At 36.6% G+C, this 21,592-nt stretch overlaps 3 protein-coding genes across 5 annotated transcripts in view; 1 reads left to right on the forward strand and 2 right to left on the reverse strand.

Moving 5' to 3' along the window:
• Nucleotides 1–600, reverse strand: part of zdhhc3a (zinc finger DHHC-type palmitoyltransferase 3a) — a 14,533-nt gene extending 13,933 nt beyond the window's left edge. For all 3 annotated transcript variants that reach the window (XM_016292556.1, XM_016292554.1, XM_016292555.1), the window contains exon 1: nucleotides 391–600. The gene's annotated coding sequence lies outside the window, so the exon portion shown is untranslated. The remainder of the gene's footprint in view (nucleotides 1–390) is intronic.
• A 3,423-nt stretch (nucleotides 601–4,023) lies between these two features.
• LOC107600620 (receptor-binding cancer antigen expressed on SiSo cells-like) lies at nucleotides 4,024–10,107 on the forward strand. The gene is made up of 7 exons (XM_016292557.1): nucleotides 4,024–4,315; nucleotides 4,762–4,858; nucleotides 5,034–5,112; nucleotides 6,022–6,180; nucleotides 6,729–6,836; nucleotides 6,982–7,073; nucleotides 8,864–10,107. Exons 2-7 carry the CDS (start codon nucleotides 4,776–4,778, stop codon nucleotides 8,979–8,981), a joined length of 639 nt encoding a protein of 212 aa, XP_016148043.1. The 5' UTR covers nucleotides 4,024–4,315; nucleotides 4,762–4,775; the 3' UTR covers nucleotides 8,982–10,107.
• Nucleotides 10,108–13,297: 3,190 nt separating this feature from the next.
• Nucleotides 13,298–21,592, reverse strand: part of LOC107600646 (syntabulin-like) — a 73,019-nt gene continuing 64,724 nt past the window's right edge. The window contains exons 5-7 of the mRNA XM_016292593.1: nucleotides 16,573–16,722; nucleotides 14,708–14,863; nucleotides 13,298–14,586 (exon numbers count right to left, since the gene is read on the reverse strand). Of these exons, the coding sequence (XP_016148079.1) occupies nucleotides 13,464–14,586; nucleotides 14,708–14,863; nucleotides 16,573–16,722 (1,429 nt within the window). The 3' untranslated portion in view covers nucleotides 13,298–13,463. The remainder of the gene's footprint in view (nucleotides 14,587–14,707; nucleotides 14,864–16,572; nucleotides 16,723–21,592) is intronic.

Genomic DNA, 21,592 nt, shown 5'->3' on the forward strand with positions numbered 1-21,592 from the left:
ACACACACACACACACACACACACACACACACACACACACAAAGAAAAACAAGTAGATAAAATGGAAAGCTAGTGGGTTTTTCTTTTATAAAAAAAAGAAGATAAAAAGATAAAGTTGCATTAATATAGAATAGAAAGTGCTAGAGTTAGAGGGTCCAATAAAGATGGAACAGATGTGTTTTAGTCGTTTATTGAAGATGGCTAAGGACTAAGGGCAATAACACATACAACATCCAAGCAAGCGCACCGTTTATCATATTATTACATCTCATGAAATAGAAAGTGTATGGCATAACAGTTCATAATAACGTGATTTTGACTGAATAACACTGAATTCAATAAGCCAGCTGTGTAAAGAAACCTGCGCTACCTGACCATGGCGATACTCACATATTTGGCGACACTGGTGGTGCTCCTCGCTTTTGCTCGCCCACTCAAGGCCGACAAGATCCAAAAATGCATGGATCACGCTAACAGGGGAACATGTTTGAGATTAGCGTTTTAACAAAAATTGTGGTTTACCCGATTATTGCACGGGGGCTGGTGAAATGCTGCATTTTGTGCGGAGCCAGCTGCTCCCTTCACTGGAGAAACTGATAGCCACGCCTCCTTTCACTAGAAACCACTTCTAGAAAATGAATCGTTGGTTTGCTAGGCGTTGCCTGGGAGACTGAAGCTTGTGGTCTTTGGGGGAGCTTAGAGGCTCAGACAGCCCAATATCCCATTGAGCCGCATTCAAATCTCAGGTTGTTTTAATACTATTGGATATATTTTGTAGTATTAAAAGTACAATCATTTAAAACTTTTACTTCATAAGAATTCGAATCTGGTACAAAAATGAATGTCATTGCGAAAGCGTCTTGTAAAATGACTTTTAAATATAACCCTTCCAGTAATCACAAACGACTGTGATTGGTTCGTCCTCTTAGCGCAGAGAAAAGGAAACAGATACCTCGTGATATCGTTGTCTGGCACTTGTGGACACTGAGAAACGTTAATAGTGATTGCTTAAAAAAATAAAGAAATAAATTTAAGATTTAATGCATTACTTATTTATAATTGATGGTTATATTTAAATTAACTATAAATTTCAGGATAGATAGATATTATTATTAATATTACAAACATATTTAACATATATAGTCTTTAAAAACATATTTCAAAATTAGTTTTGCAAGAGTCATTATATTTAGATTTTTGTATTTTTATTTAGCAAAAAAGAGTACATTTTAGAACGGACTTTTATTGTGTGGTATGGCAGAAAATGTTACGCGTCCCTTAAAATTTGCGCAAAAGAGCCCAACATGTGGGTTGCCAAGTTGCAAATGACCATTCAAGTTTAAACGAACAAGATATATTGTTTGACAAAACCATATGGATAATGTTATTTAATTTATTTCAAATTGTAATTGTATTTTATATTATCTGCAGGAACAGCTCCTACAAAATAACAATGGTTAATGATTCGTGTTGTATATCACCAGTGTTGGGGAAAGTTACTTTTAAAAGTAATGCATTACAATATTGCTAATTACTAATTACGTTACTTAGTTACTTTTTATGGAAAGTAATGCGTTACGTTACTTTTGCGTTACTTTTTAAATCTGGACAGGGCTTGCTTGTTTGTTTTTAAAATAAAAAAGTTATATTTTTGGCAAATATAAAAGCCTTTTCACACCAAAAGTGAAATGAATAAGCCTCGGGCTGAAGGGAAAGTCAATTTAATTCCGTACAGTAGAATGCAGAAGAAGAAGTTTCAACACACTTCAGCAATAAAAAAAGACACACAAATGTTCGTCTAGAGTAACTTTAGCTTATTAGTACGGTTGAACTGGATCATCGAAGGTCAGAAGCAAAGACATAGGTTAATAGAATGGGAATAAATACATAAAGGAAATTTGTGTTGTTTAACATTTAATTATTGCAGGTTTACGTCATATTCTGAGTTGCATTATTTTTTATTCATTTTGAGGAATACTGAATCTGTGTGTTTTTTGTGTGTGTGTGAGTTGAATTAATGCATATTCTTATTATTATAGAACTACATTAACATTTTCTGATTTCTCTCAACATGGGGACAGGAGAGCTGTCAATCAATAAATTAGGGGAAAAAAAGTAACTTGCGTTACTCATTTAAAAAAGTAACTCAGATATTCTCTTGTAAATTAAAAAGTAATGCGTTACTTTACTAGTTACTTGAAAAAAAGTAATCTGATTACGTAACTCGCGTTACTTGTAATATATTACCCCCAACACTGTATATCACTGGGGCACAAATACAGAACCACTATGAACAGGTGTTTTTTTTCTTTCTTGTCCATAAACACACATTGTGTATTTAGGTCTTTTCCTGACACCAAAAATTGTTTACACTTTTTAACCATACCCAGGAAAATTATTTTATGCGGACAACCTGGCAACCCACACAGACAAATCACTTTATGCAGACGATGGAGCACTCTGGGTTAGGGGTCGAAATGTAGAATATCTAAGAAAGAAAATGCAAAATGCAATAGAGAAAGTTGAACAATGGACTGAGCGAGTAGAGCATCGCTAATAAACATTTATCAGGCTCTCATGAGAACTGCCTCTGACTATGGTTGCTCGGCGTATATGTCAGCATCGGAATCTAACCTTAAAAAGCTTAATGTGGAGCAGGCACAGGCACTCCGGATATGTACCAGAGCATTTAAAACATCACCAGTAACTGCTTTACAGGTGGAAGCAGGAGAGATGCCGCTACGTATTAGGAGGGTCAAGATCATGTTGGCGTATTGGACTAATTTACAAGGACATAGTATGTTGCACCCCACAAAAACTGTCTTGCAAGAATGCGCAGAGCATAATAAAAGCAATTTTTACAGTTTTGGATGGGTGGGGAATGCTAAGGCTCAAAATGCAGATCTCAATCAGTTGCAAGTAGGACCCACTGTGGCAATATCAATGATGCACCCTGGAAATTTATAAAACCATCTGTAAATATAAGCTTACAACAAATACTAAAAGAAAACTCAAAAATAATGCGACAGTGGATAATAGTTCAAAACTATGTAGAGCAGTATCAAGAGGAATTATTCATATTTACGGATGGATCAAAGCAGCCGGAAACAGGCCGTACTGGTGCAGCATTTTTTATTCCTCGGTATGAAGTAGTAGTCAAAAAGAGGACAACAGACTACCTGTCAGTTTACACTGTGGAGTTAGTAGCAATTTTACTGGCATTAGGGTGGGTGGAAGAAAATAATCAGAACCAAGGTGTCGTTATAGACTCAGACAGTTTATCAGCATTATTAAGCGTTCAATCTGGGAGAGCGTCATGTAGACAAGACCTCATTTATCAAATACTCCACTTGCTTCTCACACTTCATAATAAGGGAATGGCTGGCTCCTTCCTTTGGGTTCCTGCCCACGTAGGGGTGGAAGGAAATGAAGTTGTGGATATGCTAGCAAAAAACTCTACAAAGCATGAAACAGTAGATGTACACGTACCAATAAGTAGAGCAGAGGTCAAAACCATCATAAAGCAACATTCACTTAAAATATGGCAGGAATATTGGAACACAGCGGGAACTTATACAGTATACAAAATCAAGTAGTCACAAGCATGAGGAAGGGCAGAAGCCCAAGGGAGGAGATGTTAGTCTCACGTCTTAGAATGGGTCACACTGGTTTAAATACAGCATTGCACAGAATAGGAAAACATCCCACTGGATTATGCACTTATTGTAATGTACAAGAGACAGTGAAGCATTTACTGTTAGACTGCAAAAAATACGAAGAAGATAGGGCAGAATTAAAGGCACAGATGGATGAACAAAGCATGACACTTGAGCATTTATTAGGGAAAGCATCTGGGAGAATACACAATTTATTAATATTATTTTTGAAAAACACTGGGTTAAGAGAAAGAATTTAATAGGGATTTTTTTTCTCTCTCTCCACCTCTCATTTGATGTCAGTCTAATACCCACACTCCAGTCTAGTAGGTGGCGGTAATGCACCTTTGAGATGAGTTACCAACCACCATTAAACCTGAAAGAAGAAGAAGAACCCACACAGATTCCAGTTCCCTGTTGGTGAGGTAATTTACAAAGAAGGGACGATGGCTGTTTGCATCAGAATAATATGGATGAGAATGACCACCTTGACAGCAGCTATTCATGATGGTTCTGCTTTCCTGAACGCTTTCTTTGCCAAAACACACTAATCTCCCTGTTTCGTCCCATCTGTAAAGGCCAAGTGTTGTATTTGCCTCAGTCTGCTAGCCCCGTGCTATGATTCTATCTACATCAACTCTCTTTAATTGACCTGACCGGTGAGTAACTAAGATGGATATTCGCCGTGTCATAACGCATATACGCTTACAAGCTCTCTGAATGTAAACTAAAGCGAAGTAACCTCATTAGGCAACATATATGTTTAGTTAGCTGGCTTTGCTTGTAGCTTACATTAGCAATTGCTATTGTACTACATTTGCTTCCTTGATTGTTGCTGGTAAAGGTCAATATGGCAAATTGGGTGACGCAAAAAAGCATTATATACATGTATGGATCATATTAAAACTCAAAACAGAACATTCAAAAATTTAGCAAACAAAATTAGTGTCCAAGGACTTGGATGCATGGATTCTTACAGTGCCTAATCTTCATGTCTGAATTGCTGACGTTGCTTGTTTGAATTCTTTGAGGTTTGATGTGTTTCTGTTTTAAATGTATGAATTAATGCACACCCCTTTCCCCTGTATTCTTTGTCTCTATTTAGATATCACTCATAACATGGCCATCACACAGTTTCGCCTTTTTAAAATATGCACCTGCTTGGCATCTATTCTCTCATTCTTGAAAAGACTGATTTGTAGGTGAGTATTAATCTCTTGCTTAATTGCTCACATATTCATCTTGTAGATTGTCAGTCTGAAGCCTGTTGACATAGGAGGATCCAGAGATGAATGCACGTCCCTTACCGATGTGATGCTGTGGTAATGAGTTCCCTCTGCTATGCTGTGTTTTGACTGTTGTTGTTTGTTAATATAGGACTGGAAGGTCACGCAAGCTGAGTGGGGATCAGATCAGCCTCCCGACCACAGTTGATTATTCCTCTGCATCAAAACAGGTTAAAAAATGCATCATGCTGGTGACTGTGTCATGAATATTTACAATTATCTTAAGAAATGGATCATAAGAAAAATACTTTGCATAGAGAAAGTACATTTTTTAGGGCAAATTCATACAATAAATTTTCAAAATAAAAATACATTGTCTCAAAGTTTATCAAAGAATACTGCAAAAAAATGTATCACAGTTTCCACCGAAATAATAAGAAATATATTTTTTATGAGCAACAGACTCATAAAATATGACTGGAGTACTGGCTGCTGAAAATTCAGCTTTGCCATGGAATAAATTAGAGTTTAAATTATATTAAAATATAAAACAGTTAACAATATTTCAAAGTATATATATTTTTTACTGTATTATTGATCAAATAAATACTTTGTGTAGGAAGCGTAGGAGACTTCTTTCAAAAATATTACAAAATTGTCTAGAAAACAATGTCCTGGACTTTATAGTGGCAAAAAAATGGTTGTACAATTTTGATCTTCTTTTTATTTTAGGAGAAAATATGTTTCTTGACAGATTTTGTGAGATTTACCTCAATACCAAATTAAGAAACTATATACTTTTTTATATTATATTTATTCTGTTTAAGAATAGATATGAACAAAATGCCATTAGCATCAGAAGCCGCATTTTTCACAATTTCATAGTGTATGTAAATGAAGTATTCCTCTATATAATATATAATGTATAATGAAAGAGCTTTTTGAAACCGAGCATGTCCGAATGGTTAAATTGTCATGGAGGTCCTTCACAAAAAGAAGCCACACATTTTTATGCATCAATGAGAATAACAAAAATAAAGCACACTTTCACTTCGAAATAAACTGGACAGATGACTGTTAACTACTATTGGCCTTTGCTTGATGAAATGAGTGAATGTTTGTTGTATAATTCAATTCAGCCAGAGATTGAGGAGTGGAGCTCATGGGACGAGGAAGCTCCAACAAGTATTAAAATTGAAGGTGGCAATGGGATAGTTCCACCTCCACAGAATGAAGCTGAAGGAGAAGAGCCAGACTACTTCAAAGACATGGCTCCCACCATCAGGAAAACACAAAAAGTAGGTTGATTATTAGGAGGGGTTACATCTGCTGCTGGTTCATTGTTATTTATTTATTTCTCTCTATCTTCTTGTCCTAGTTTTTATTTTATTCTATCCTGTAGTTTTATATTTTATGTTTTTACATGCTAGTAACTCTCCTTCTCTTGCTTTCTCTCTTAAAAACAAGAAAAACACAAAAAAATGTTAAACAATTTATTTCTTTAGTTAGGGCAAGTGGAAATTAAATGATATTGAAATAAGAGACTTTTATAGTTTCATGTGAAAAATTCAAGAAAGTCTTTTGGTTTTGGGAATAACAGTTTTCACCTTGTGATGAAAAAAGGGCCAAATATTGTTGAAGCACTAGTGCAGTTTTAGTGCTGACCTTCTCATTCCCATTTTTGTGTAATGTGCAATATCATTCAAAAGTTTGGAGTAAAATTTTTTGTGATATTAAAGACATTCAATTATTTTAATCAAAGGAGGCTTAAAAATGGCTCGCCATTTTCAACATTAATAATAATAAGAAAAAGAAAAATAATTGCCATTTTGTGCTCTTTTTCCAGATTGTCTTGAAGAAAAGGGAACCTCTGAATTTCTCTATGCCAGACAGCTCCTCAGGTTTCTCCAGCCGACTAGCCGCCAGTCAGGACATGTCCTTCATCCAGCCCTCTGTGAGTGATACAGTGTAACAGTGATAATCACACTGTTGCGACTGTGAGGCCAATCAACACTAGATCAACAACAACAAAAAAGATTTATTGGGAGTCCTCCAATTGATATGATGCTCAGTAAACACAATGTCTCTTTGTGCTGCAGGCGGAGCTGGGGGACCTGGACACCTGGCAGGAAGACCCCAATGCCTGGGAGGATGAGGCAGAAGCAGCCTGGGAGACGGAGGAAGTGCTGAGGTAAGCTACCTTACCAGCTGACTACGAGCTGGTCCTGTGCAACATAAAAATGTTTCTGGTTCTGCAGACCTGTCAACCTGTACACATTTTGTGTAGCGGTTACGCATTTTGACCACTAAATACGCTGGTACGATTTGCCACTCTAAACTACGCCAAAACCTGGTGACGCCTCTGTCCATGCATAAGACTCAAAACAAGCAACAGAAAAAGATGAAGCGTTCAACCAATCAGCTTTTTTGGGGTTTTGCATTTCAATAATTTCCGTGCGTTTTATTTTTTTGTATACTGTAATAAAGGCTATGTCGATTAGCAGTGGATTATAAATATACTTAATTATTATAAAAATACCTGAGGTGGTTTTAAGAACACAGATAAACTATACATTGTCGCGGTCAAGTGTTTGTTGTCTTAATGTTCTCTTTGAATGTCATTATGCAAAGCATTTCTGTCTTCTTTTATTCAGTTACAGCGATAGTTGGATGCTTTTGTCCATACTAGGGATTTCCTGAAGCGTCATCAGTTCTATTACTTCTTTGACGCATATGTGGATTTTCTGCATCCAGTATGAATGAAACGGACATTACATGTGTTTATAGCACTAAATAATGGTCAATCCATAAAAATAATACTATGAAGAAGACATATGATAATCCATGTTTTTCTACAGCATACAGAAGAGTACTGTAGTTTTAATTAAAGTGTACTAGAGTTTTAAAAAAAATGGCATTTAATAATCGCAAAAAATAACTCAAAAAAGAACCAAACCGAAAACTGTGGTTAAAAACCAAGGTATTTATTGAACCGTGGGCTACCTGTATTGTTGCATCCCTACTGTTTAGTTTACTCTAAAATACTGTATAACAGGAATATCATAAACTTGAGTGCAGACCCTAAGCAGTAACCTATGAAAAATATTTAACATTGTACCCCCGCCACACTGATGGTACTCAAAAAAAATGTCCAAGGTCGGCAGGTCTGGTTCTCTTTGTTTCCCTTGATAACTGCAATATTAAATCACTTAAGTTATTTAAATCAATACAGGTATATATATTTATATGTATTCCACTTCACTGTGCAGTCATAAAATCCAGGTTTGATTTTTCTCTCTTTTTTTTATATTGGTGTCTGTTGAACGGATTTAAACCTATTAAACACATGTAACAAGCAACATGTTACATATTTTGTAACTGGTATGATGATGATGTGGTGTGTATATGTCAGAGGTTTAAATTCTGTAGAAATCAGCTGAGCAGATTCTGTGATGGTCTGGTAATAATTGAACTCAAGATATTTAGAGGAAGAATATGGTGGTTTTCTGATTTTATCCACTAGGTGTCAATGTACAAGCACAGTTGTTTTCAACCTCCACTGCTTTGTGCCGGATCTTGATTAAAGGGATAGTTCACTAGAAATTCTGTCATCATTTACTCACCCTTGTGTCATTCCAAAGCTGTGTGCATTTCTTTCTTCTGTGGCGCATAAAAGACAATATTAGGAAGAATCTTGATAACAGTTTCAGTTCTATCATTGTGTGGATAACAATACAATGGAAGTACTGAGCTGTTTGGAGGGACAAGAAGGTGAGTAAATGATGACAGAATTGTAATTTTTGAGAGTGCTATTTTACTTTGATCAATCTTATATCACATCATATTTGAAAGAGTATGAATTTTGAGTGTATTTACTGACCGCATACAATAAAGAAGATTATTGATTTTCAAAACAAATATCTCTTTAAACTTATCATAAATGCAATGAAATTGATCTTTCTTTGTCTATCGTGAATACAGGCAGCAGAAGCTGGCTGAGAGAGAGAGACGTGCAATGGAGCAACAGAGGAAGAAAATGGAGAAAGAGGCACAGAGAATGATGAAAAAAGAGCAGAAGATTGCTGTCAAGCTTTCATAACATTAATACAGCGCACCGGACACTCAAAGCAACAGCCAAACAACTGCTCATATTACATTTTACCTGGTTTTGTCCTGCCCCGCCACACTGCTGTCCTCACCTCTTTGGGATATTTTTTTTTAGTCCATCAGCCATCTTGGGGAATTTTTGTTTGTTTGTTTCTTCAGGGTTTCTTTTTGTATTGGACTGAACACAGCACAAAGAATCGTCCCTTTTGTTTATTTTTGAGTTATTGTGACTGTTCTTACCGTGCACTCGATTGAAAGACAAAACTACATGTTTTTTTCTTTCAGTATTTATAACACTTGAATGATTTGGTCAAGAAAAATTTTAGATAAGGAATTCCGTTCATTTTTGGTTTTGCTTTTTTGCCTTTTTCTTCATCAAAAGTCTTGTGTCTGTGTTTTAAACACCGAAATGGGTGATATCTCAATATTTCAAAATAATCAAATTTATGCAACCTTGGGTTTTTGCTCTCCACATTCTATTTAGCCGTCGATCTAATCTGTTGCAATTCTGTTTACCTGGTAATCATGGGCTTAATTGTGAATAATCCTTATATTTTGATCTTGATTTTTCTAAAGACAACAATTTGAGTCATCTGGGTAATCAGTGGGAATGGAGAGCAGAGATATTCAGTATGTACTGAGGCTCGAATAGAGCGCTTTTAAGAGATGTGGGTTGGTCGTCATGGAAACGCTGACATTTTTAAAATATCCGAATTGGCAACCAAACCATCTTTTATCTTTTGTAAGACTGTGAAGAGCATTGACTAAGAGAAAAGCATTCACTGTTTATTTTAAAGCAATTTCACCAGGGGAACCTCTTGTCTTTAGCTATTATAGAATTTCTTATCTCTTGAAAATGTCTAAATTGATCATGTTTATTGATAGAATGAGGAGGATGATGGTGATGCTGAAATTAACTTCTGCATGCTATGATGATTATTAAGGAAAATGAAGCCATGAGAGCCACAGGTACAGATAACAATGAAAAACTGAATAAAATCACACCTTTTGCTATGATTTATGTTTCCCATTCATGCATGCTCATGCCTTTTTAAGTTGTTTTACATTTTTTCACAGTGCAGCCTTAGCTGTAATAAACATTTCGGTTATCTGTTCAATGGTTTATCTTTATTCAGAGGCTTTCAGAATCTTCTACTGTCATTTCTTCACCAAAAAACATGCTCATCGTGCCGTGGTAAAGATGACGTCTTTGGGTCTCTGAACATAATCAGCAATATTAGACTTTATTTGATCTGTTTGTACTCCGACTGTTAAGATGTTCAATCAGCATCATAAAGCTGAATACATGTGCTATCATTTGTGATATTCAAGGTCAGATGCATTGTCCGGACCGGTGGAATATTCCAGCTCTGAGAATGTGATGTCATAATCCCCATCTGCCTCAGCAACGCCCCCGGCCACAGCCTGACCCACTTAGACTGAGAGAGGAACATAAACTCTGACTGAATTATACATTACATGCTGTCTTCTTCAGCTATGCGCTTTGTCTCAAGTTTGTCTCAAGATTTTTGGACCATGTTCATTAAATAAAATGTATATAAGCACTGTTCAAAGATTTTATGCACTGGGGGAGCTCAGCAAAATCATATTAAAACATTTACAATACATAGTCTGGAACAGAGTAAATAGCTACAGTAACTGTAGTGTCCAACTGGGCTAACAGTACATAACAGCAAGCATTTGCTCAGTCTTGCCATTTCATGCAAGCAAGGTTGCTTGTTATGCAATAGTCAAGTCCCATCTGGTAGCAGATGCACTGTGTGTTTCTCAAGTGGCCCAGGGGTCCATGCTTGCTGTGTAATGGTTGCTTTAATCTCAGCTTCTGAATATAGCAGCACTGAGGTTCATTTACTCCATGTATTTTGTATTATATAAAATGTTTTTGGGTGCGTGTGTGTGTGTGTTTGGGTGCCCAGCAGGTCCATTAAAGAAGCATTAATTAACAACAGCATTAACATATTAAAGTTTAAACATCTCTGTTTCATCAGTTACGGGCACTTTTATGTCTCGGGGTGATTTTTATTAGGCCTAAATGCAACAACTTTATTATAATGAAGGTCACATTACCGCACTGTCTTGTAAATGTCTTACCCTGATTTATTTATATTTATTCATTCTTTTTTAATTCATTTTTATTAATTTTTTTTTCATTGGTGGCTTGTTAAAACCAATAAATCCTAATGGAATGAATATGTCCCAAAACACACTATAGAAAACCATTTTTTAATGGTTAAAAGTTGATGGTTTGTAATGTTTGTAATGGTATTTGTAGTGGAAAACATTAGATTTTTCTGTGGTAGTTCTATTGTTTGTTTTTTTCAGCAGGGTGGGTTAGGCTCTCGTTCTTATTCGCATATGGTAAGTGTTCACATAAGGCTCTAGCATTAGGCATCCTCAGGTAATATTAACTACTACTATCAGCTTTTCATGAATATAAATGTAAGAATGAAATGACGCGTTTTCCGTCACTATTTGACATTTTCTCCTCAACAGCCGATACTGTTTACAACACTGTTTACAACACGAAGTGTTTCCCACCACTGCCAAAGCACATGAATGAGACTTGAGACTGGGTGTCCGTGTTATCTATTCGTAATATTCCAACACCTAAATGTAGTTTCACGCTGAACCGCAGCACGGGGTTAACCCCACTTCTGAATTATTGGTGTGAAAAATTCCACATGTCTGGGTTTAAAAGCGGGATTAAAAAAAAAAGAAGATAACCAGTGTGAAAAACCCTCAAAATGTCTGTCATTTCCACTAAGGATATGTCAAACTATGCCAAAAGTGATTTAAAAAAAAAAATCAAAAATATTAATAGTTAAATTTTTATTTTACTAATATTTAAAATGTAATTTCCATCACAAAATGTTAAATGTTAAACAATGGTGTAAATGACACTACAGGTTCTTGTACACGTACCTATTTTCTGGCTTGGTAAAATACTGCTTCATAAACAAGCAGCCGTTCAAAGAAACTTAATCTTATGAAGAGCAAAGAATTAAATTGTATTAATCTAGGATTAAAGCTTCGGGATTAAAGATTAAGGCTCACTTTACTGATTTAACTTACTTTGCTTGGCACATCAAAACATTAAACCTTTGAAGATAACCAGTGTGAAAAACCCTCAAAATGTCTGTCATTTCCACTAAGGATATGTCAAACTATGCCAAAAGTGATTTTTAAAAAAAAATCAAAAATATTAATAGTTAAATTTTTATTTTACTAATATTTAAAATGTAATTTCCATCACAAAATGTTAAATGTTAAACAATGGTGTAAATGACACTACAGGTTCTTGTACACGTACCTATTTTCTGGCTTGGTAAAATACTGCTTCATAAACAAGCAGCCGTTCAAAGAAACTTAATCTTATGAAGAGCAAAGAATTAAATTGTATTAATCTAGGATTAAAGCTTCGGGATTAAAGATTAAGGCTCACTTTACTGATTTAACTTACTTTGCTTGGCACATCAAAACATTAAACCTTTTCGTAAAACAACGCCTTCCATAATGGGTTCGTGGAGATTTTTTTGTACATCTATTTTATTAATATAAGATATAGCGGAAAATACTTTTAATTTTCAGCACTAATTTAATGGGGAAGTCTTTACTACTTACAAAAATACTCTACTTCTATTGGTAGTTGAAAACATTATCAAATTATCCAAAATGTTTAATCGGCAGGATTGCGGAAATGGTGAAGGATTTGTATCACTTTGTAAATGTCATTCATTCTAAGTCTTGAGCTTTTGGTGGACACCGATTTAGTGTGGGCCTAAACAAGTAATACAAGTTTAGAAATCATGCAATAACACAAATCCAAGCTTGGAGGGGTTTTCCATGCTTTAATAATAAATAATGATATACATCTGATATAAACAAAAATATTGCACATAGCTCAGGCACATAACAAGTGTTCGCTGTACTGTTGCAAGTGCTGCCTTTCAGGAAATTGTTAGTTTACGGAGCAACATGTAAAAGCTCTAACTCCAGGGAGAGAAATACAGTTTCACTTAAAACGCTGAACACATTTAAGCTTTGGCAGAAGGTTTTAGTTCTTTTGGAACACAAGTGACATTTTAAATACAACAAAAACAACGGTCAACTGACAGTCAACCCCTATTGCTACTCTAAATAACCCTTTTATAAAAAGCAGGGAATAGTAGTCAGCAAAGAACAAGACTCGAGCAACATAATCGCCCACCCAGACGATCAGATTATGCAAAAATATTTATACACACAAACATAAGGGCAATAAATAACAAAAAAAGAAAAAACAAGTTCCTTTACATCCCCTTAATTTCATCCTTTGTGCCTCAAAAACACAGTGCAAAGTAGGAATGTTGCAACTAAACGGAAAATAAGTGTATGCATATCACAGGTGTACAAAAACAATTTCTACTTGAAGATGACATTTAAGTGCTCTTGCTGTAACTGTGGGTGAGGGCCACTAAGTGTCTGGCCCGTGAGAGACATGGCGGAGTGAGTGCAATCCCACAATGCAACAGCCTCGAATTAAAGCTGCTATGTTGTACACAGGAGCCCCTCCGACCAAACCATGCTGAGAGTAGAGCCACGCCACGGTGGGCAGAACGGGTGCTGCCACAGCAACCAGATCGACCAAGAAGTTGTTGCTCCAGTGGCTTTTTCCCACCACTGCCATGCTAGAGGTGTTCTTGGGAATCTTCATGTCGAAATTCAGCTCTTCCATGAACTGGGGACTCATTTTGGGCTCGGAAAAGCCCAGACCAGAATCATTAACGGTGTTTTGGGCAGGGTTGGTGCAAATTGGGCCAACATCTTTGACTTCTTCATCTTGTGCTTCAGGCAAGTCCTCAACCTTTTTGGGAACTCGTGCTGAAGGTGATTCCTGCGATTGGTGGGGAGAAGAAATAAGGAGACCAGGGAAGCTGCCACCTTGGAGCTTTAGCAGCTGGAAAAGGAGGGCTTGGAGATCAGCGGTGTAGATCATCTCATCAGTCTGGACACCTTTATCTTCTGCACCAAAGGGGTCACTAGAGAAAAGCTCCTCTGTGCTCTTTTCCGAGACACTCGGCTCCAAGGTGGACAGCCCTGGTTGAGGAATGATCTTGGTGCCACCGTCCTGGCTGGAATCAACCGCAGTGGACATGAGAACCTTCTCGAGAATTTCAGCTCTGTTGGCCATCTCGTCATTGGCCAGCAGCTCACTATCAGCCATCTCCTCCACTGCTTGTTCTTCACCATGTAGCTCCATCTCGAACTTGACTGCAGTGGATCTTTCTGGAGACTCACAGATAAAGTCCAGCGTGGGCTCATCCTGCAAGTCGCAACCATTCTGTGCCAACTCCATGCTGTGGAGCAAGGACTCCAGCTTTCGGTTTTGGATGTTTATGTCAATGAAATACTTCTGGATGCCCTTGTCCTTCTCCATGAGGCTGTTCTTCATGGTTTCCACCACTTGGCGCAACTGCTTGATCTCTTTGCGTGCTTCTTTGAGAGCTAGCTGAGCTTCCACACGGTGACATTCCTCCTCTATCCAGTCCTCCCGCATACGCCCCAGTTGGGACTTCAGCTCCTCAATCTCAGCCTCCCTGAAACCCATCAGTGTGGAAAATGTACCATGTGATATCAGTTTGCAAATTGTGTCAAAGCTCTTGAGGGAACTGCAATTCAGTAATGCATTAGTGCAAGTATTTGAAAGCAGACTCTTACCGGTCACAAACTGTGTTCTGGGAGTCTCTAAGTTTTGTCTTGAGGTGTCGTATGGCTACCTCTTTCTGCTGTAGAGGGGTAAGGTACTGCTCTGGATTGGGAGGCTTGATGCCATGATGGTCTCCGCAGGAATGGTAGCATACAGGAGTGGTTCTTCTGAAAGTTAAAAGCAAGCTTTTTTAAATTTGATGACGCATGCTAATATGAAAGCTACAACAAGAGCTGAAGTAATGAAATTTATGGCCTGTTGTCTGTAACAAGTTAATAGCTATGTTTCCATCACCCTGTTTTTATGTGCAATTTGAAGTATTGCATCATAAACAAGCGAGGGAAACGCCAAATTTTGAAAAAATTTAAATTTCATAATTTGCAAAAAAAAAAAAAAAAAAAAAGTTTACACCCCCTCGAGGGGGTTTTTGACTTGTGAGAAAAAGGGTTAATGCGAATAATGGGAGATGGAAACATTTTGCGAATAAATTCCTCCATGTGCATCAAAAGTTTGTGCAATGGGATGGTATAACTGGACTAAACAGCAGACCGATCTGCATCTCAAATGTTATGATCATTCTGAAATGCCTGAGCAAAGTCTTTAATCAAAGCACTTCTGTATAATTGCATGCCAGAACTACTTACACTGCGCATTTATTGTGTTTCGTCTTGAGGTGCAAGTAATTTATTATATAAGAAAATTATAAATTTTCAGTGGCTTCTCCTACTTTTTTTAGTGATATTTAGTGTCAGTTTATCAGGAAGTGACGATTTTGTTCTCTTTGACTCCTTGGATGGAAACGGTGCTTATTCACAAATGTTTTATGCAATACTCGGTTTTATGTAATTTTGCACAGAAGTTAAATTTACAACTTTGAATGGAAACTCAGCTACTGTTTCCATCCAAATGCAAAAGCTAAAAGCTTTACAAATATGAAAAACCTCATATTACACAAATCACCATAACTGCCCTTTATTTGGTCCATTAAATTTTGTTTAGGTCAATTCAACATGTGGGATGTGACCCAAATATAGACTGCAGGTCTGTTTTGATTGTGTCATGGTCAGCGAGGTAAAAGAAAAAACAAAAAAACAAAAGCAAATAATAAAATGCAACCAACCATGCAATAGGAGAGCAGGTTAATTATTTAACATTAATATTTAAAATACATAAAGAATAAAAATAAAAAATAAAAAAAGCAATGGCCCTGTTACCAGGCACTAAAACTAGAGGCACAATATCCTAGCAACCTGCTATGTTGCTTTGAAGTCAAATTTGCATCTGTGCCAGAGATGAAACAATGGAAGAACAAACAAGGACCCTGGAGAAGCTCAGAAAGGCATTACAGCGCACACACGTTCTGTGCTTAGATAAAAAAAAAAAAATAAATAATAATAATAATAATTTATGGAAACTACATGTACAACCAAATTCACTCCTTTTGACCATGTCAACAAGAATACCCACTAGTTTCCTTACCCTCAATCACATAAAAGGCAAAACTAAAAACCCAGAAACCGCACATCATGTTATTAAGCCAAACAACACAGCCTAAATATCTTCAAACATACTGTGTGCACATGAAATATTAATGCCCCTCACCCTCTCTACAAAAACGTAGCACTGAAAAACACTTTACTCCTATCAGCCAGCCAACGGCTTTGCTGTCTGCGTGGGCAAAATGAGCAGACAATTGTCAAAATCCCCTCAAAGCCTGGCACAGCCAAGCCATGACCAATCTAATCCTTTATTCTGTGAAGAGGTTGAGGACACGATAACACTATCTGTATTGCGCCTGAGCCCTGCATAGAATATATTGCATCTACCATGTTCTCAACTTCCTTCCACCTGTTTGCTTCTGCCTCTTTGTCCATACCTTCTGGTAGAGCTGGAGTTGCTACTGCTGTTGGTAATGGAGGGGGCTTTGGGGGGCGTCCTGTATGGGGCATAAAGTTCTGCGTCGCGAGGGGCAGTAGGGCTTCCTGCGGGTTTGAACACTGGCAGGCTTCTGATGTGGGGCCCACTGCTAAGGGAGATAAGAACAAGATTGGACAGGACAGTGTCATGATAGGCAAGACACAGGCTATATTTGGAATAACAACAAACCATGCAACACATTCTATCAGCATGCATGGAATATCTTGTTTACCTACTACTTTAGATTTACCAAAATGTGCACTGTGCTTTGAACTTCTATTTTCAGAGTGATGTTTTGTAAATGTTCATATAACTGTATGCCATTAATCTCATAATAAGAACAATGTTGCATGCTGTATCAAACTATTTTACACACTATATTAAAAAAGGACTTACAGGGGTGGTTGACTGCGATTTAACTTTAACGTTAGTTAGTGTGTAATGTTGCCAAACATACATTTCTGCAAAGTTGCGGCGCTGAAAGTTCAATGCAAATGGAGATATCGTCTTGATGTCTTTTAAAATTCTGGCAGTTTAATGCCTTCAAAAACGGCTCGTAGGGACTACAACAAGCTACTTCCCGGGTTCGTTAAGTCACAAACTCAGATAACCCCGGGAACATGCAGCAAAGGGGGTGAGGCCATGTTGTGCTGCTTTAGAGAAGAGGAAGAGAAAACTAGGGGTGCACATAAAAATCTATTCATAAATGAAATCGCAATTCTGTCTTCTAACGATTCTAATGGATTCAACAAGTTTCTAAATCAATGTTCTAATGCAGCGGTTCTCAATCCTGTTCTTCACGTCGCCCTGCATCTCTCGCTCTCTCATTCAGATCATCAGCTCAGCTACAACAATGAACGGTTCCACTTATACACTTATTTTTCACATAGCTATGAGAAGCGGTATACATGGACGCACTGTCACGCACATGCAGTTGCCGTACTGTATTAAAGCTTTAATCAGGGTAAAACCATATAGGCCTATTAAAAGCTAACAGAAGCAGTAGTATTTACAAATAACAGCGTATCTAAAAATATGAGACGACAACAAACAAAAAAACATGCCATTAAGAGCAGTGCTTGCACAGGTTCTGCGCGATCCTCGTCACTAATAGTCTCTGGGTCTCAATTGGGCTCAAATAGATAAGCAATTTCTAAAACGGACAGTTCCAGTCCTTGATTCTGATTGGTTGAGCCACGTCCGAAGCTCTTGTTAACTACTCTACAAACATACACCTTTGTTTACTTTGTGTGTTGCTTGGCAGCAACTTTATTGCAACCACAACGGTTTCTGAGGAACAACATTGTTTGGTGGAAGAATACTGTTTTTATTAATAGGATTACACTATTTGCTTTTATGCCTTTTATTTTGTGAAACCTTACTACATATATGGAATAACTGCTTCGCGTTGTGCCTAGGTGTTATAAATTCACTGTAAACTACGGCTTCTTGGGGCTTATTGCTTTAACAGATGACGCCATTGTTTACAATACAACCGGAGTGCATGCCGCTGAGGCAGGACGTTTAGACGCGCACTAGAGGCGGTTTAGCCAATCACAACCCACTGGACCAGCTAACCAATCTGAGCCCATTGTGTATTTCTGAGGGAGGGGCTTCATAATTCTTATACTTTTTTATTCTTGCCAAACTTAAGACTAAAGAGATATAATACTGATTACCTACTTCCTGGATGTACCATTGAAGTGAGTGGGAAAGCAAATAGATAACCTTCTGAACTATATTAGACATACTTGTATCAGATCAAGACATATTTCAGATAACAGAATATTTTGGGGAAGAAAAAAAAATCTAAAATCTTAAAATAATCTAAATAAAATGTATTAAGCATTAAATTAAAAATGAGGTGACTGAAAGACAGAGATATACTAAAGAGGGGGTAAGATAATTCAGGACTCTGTTTTTACTAAAAGTTTTTCCAAAAATATACACACCTGAGAAGCATCTCTTTCCTTTTGACAAAACCATGATAAAGTGCGTACTTTTTCAAACGTGCTACTATCTACCTAACTAACCAAACAAATGTGACTAACTCGTTAACAACTACAAAACTGTGCAAGTTGCTCAATATAAAACAAGCTCAAATGCTGTGAATTCTCACAGGCAGTGGGAGGAGCCAACTACTTTAAGTTGCACTGATTGGCAATTTACAAGCCAACCAATCACTGGCCTCTATGAGGAAGGGTAATCAAGCACATGGCACCTGCTACTTCCTGGATTGTGTTGTGTTTTTTCTGTTTTCAAAAAAGACTTCAGAGAAACCCATTCCAGCAGAATCCCAAGAACATTTAAATGGATTAAACAGGCAGGTGTGACCATGATATAAATGAATTACTCATCATACCCTTGTTTCAAAGCAGAAGTTTGGAGAACTGTATGTGTTTTTGTGTTTGAACCTGCACCCCAGTGGACGTGCACACTTGCACACAAGCTGATAAAGATCCCATGTGCAAACTGTCCTTCTATGTACACTAGTTGTGGTTGTTTATGTAACTAACCAAACATTAGATTACTAAACCAAGCGGTTCTTTACTTTTTCGAATGCAGAAAACGTGCAGTTCTGTAAACATTGACTATTTGACCTGTTGTCATGGTCATAATCAAAAATCATATATATTTTATTTTCCCTTTTCAATTATACAGAAAACTGTTTTAATTGTAAAAAAATATTTAACAGTTTTTGCTGTATTTTTGAATAAATAAATACAGCCTCAGTGAGCATAAGAAACACTTTCAAAAACATTTAAAAATCTTACAGACTCCAAACTTTTGAACTGTACTTTTTTTTTTACTTAGTCAATAAGCTGTAAAATTATTGACTGTCAATTTGCCACTCATGGGAGCTAGACTGTTTTCTCTCTGAGCCCAACAGAACCTAGCAACAAAGACTTGTCAACACAGAGGAACATTGTCTTTACATAAGCCAGATAGTGGTCAGTGACATTAGTCAGCCATTCAGTCCTTGATTGGTGCCTTGTGTCAGGGCAAGAAGCTTAGTGTTTTTACCTCATGTCAGCCTAGAAAAGCTGAGACTAGATTCAGCCTGACACAGTTAGAAGTTACTGATGCAATTTCTCTTAAATCACCTTATCCATCCTATATGCAAATGGCATGGCTGGCTTGAGGTGATAAAGCTGGAGTGCAGTCAGAGTTAGAGGTTATATACTTGTTGACTCATAACACCTTATGTAACATGCTGCTCATATTTTAATTAAGAAGAATGATTTCATGCATAAAACACGACAAAAAATCTGCTTCATCTCACTCTCAGAATAAAAGGTACAGAGTTGTCAATGGGGCAATAATTTTAAGGTACAAAAGGTACATCTTTGTACCATATTTCCCCTAAATGCTACATATTAGTACCCTAAAGGTATAATATTGGTATTAAAGACATAATATTTGTGTTTTAAAAATAAATATAGTATCACCACCCCAGTGACAGTTTTGTACCTTTTTTGATAGTGTATACTGTTTGTTCTTAGGCCCTTTTATCAAAACATATTGTAATTTTCCATTATAATCAACATTTTTAACAACTTTTAGTATTTTAATTTCTGATATACAGATATATAACTAAGGCTGTCGTCTTCTAGCTAAATATGTAGTCAACACAACACATCGAGACACTTTAAATCAGTTGCCTTAGCACCAGTGACTCCTCATTCTGTCATTAGTCCACTAAAGCAGTGATGACTCAAAGCTACTGGAGACGGAGTGTAATGTGTGCTAATGCATTTGCTACTGGCTTTGAGTGCTTTCTCTGCTTGCTAGTTTCAGTGTTGTTATTTGAGCTTGACTACAGGAGAAGATTGTTAAATACAGGCCGACATTGTACATTAATCAGTGTGCACGATCACTAATGTTTGCCGTTCCTTTTCTCTAGTCGCTTCTCTTATATGTAACAGTCTACAGTGTGAAGCATTCCATACATTTTTAACTGACTATAGGGGTTTTATTATTATTTTATTAGTTTTATTATTAGTATACATTTTTTTTTCTTTCTAAATTTCTATTTCCAGTGAGAATTCAGTGCACTTTCTCTAAGAAGAAACGAGTTGACATGTTGCCCCACACATTTTTTGTCTTGTTGAACTGATTTTCAGCTTTGTTTCATTTAAGAGTTAAAATGTGCCACTTTTTACATTTAAACCACTTTTTTAAGTGGTCAGTTGAATGTCATAACATGTCTGGATCACGTTTTACTCCCAGATGAAAACAAAACAAAAACCTTATACTGTATATATATATATATATATATATATATATATATATATATACAGTATAAGGTTTTTGTTTTGTATATTTATTTATCATATATATATTTATTTATCATATATATATTTATGACCCTGGATCACAAAACCAGTCTTGGTCACACGGGTATATTTGTAGCAATAGCCAAATATTGTATGGGCCATAATGATCGATTTTTCTTTTGTACCAAAAATAATTTGGAAATTAAGTAAAGATCATATTCCATGAAGATATTTTGTAAATTTCTTACCGTAAATATATCAAAACTTAATTTCTGATTAGCTTCCTTTTAGGTGTGATCTCAAAGCAATTCCCATGTTTCATGAAATTCTTGAGTTTAGTTTTTCCATAGGCCTAATTGTCTGTTTAATCACAGATTGTGTCAACAATGGTATATGCAAATATAGAGAACATTAATTATATTAATCGGAGTATAAAGTGCGACAGCTAGCCCAGTCTCCCTGTAAATTTAGGTAAACTGGGACACTTTTTGCCAATTTCATGTAAATTGGGAGACTTTTTGCCGATGAGATGACTGGGGAAAAATATCCCAATTAACCTGAATTCACACTGGTATGTGTCTGACCATATTATTGTTGCTTGTATTGGAGTTTGTTGCGTTACATTTGAAAATATTATGACCTTTAAATAATATAATCGACCTACATCGACTAATTGAGCATGGATTTTGCTAGGTTGTGTTA

This window comes from Sinocyclocheilus grahami, unplaced genomic scaffold (genome assembly GCF_001515645.1).
Source record: "Sinocyclocheilus grahami isolate Dianchi unplaced genomic scaffold, SAMN03320097.WGS_v1.1 scaffold288.1, whole genome shotgun sequence".
NCBI classification, from domain to species: Eukaryota; Metazoa; Chordata; class Actinopteri; order Cypriniformes; family Cyprinidae; genus Sinocyclocheilus; species Sinocyclocheilus grahami.

Excerpts from the sequence above, each read along its gene's own strand:
- LOC107600620 (XM_016292557.1), top strand. The coding sequence starts at position 4,776 with ATGGCCATCACACAGTTTCGCCTTTTTAAAATATGCACCTGCTTGGCA. Across the intron at positions 4,859-5,033 it reads TTGAAAAGACTGATTTGTAG|GACTGGAAGGTCACGCAAGC; the intron begins GTGAGTATTAAT and ends TTGTTAATATAG. Across the intron at positions 7,074-8,863 it reads GAGACGGAGGAAGTGCTGAG|GCAGCAGAAGCTGGCTGAGA; the intron begins GTAAGCTACCTT and ends TCGTGAATACAG.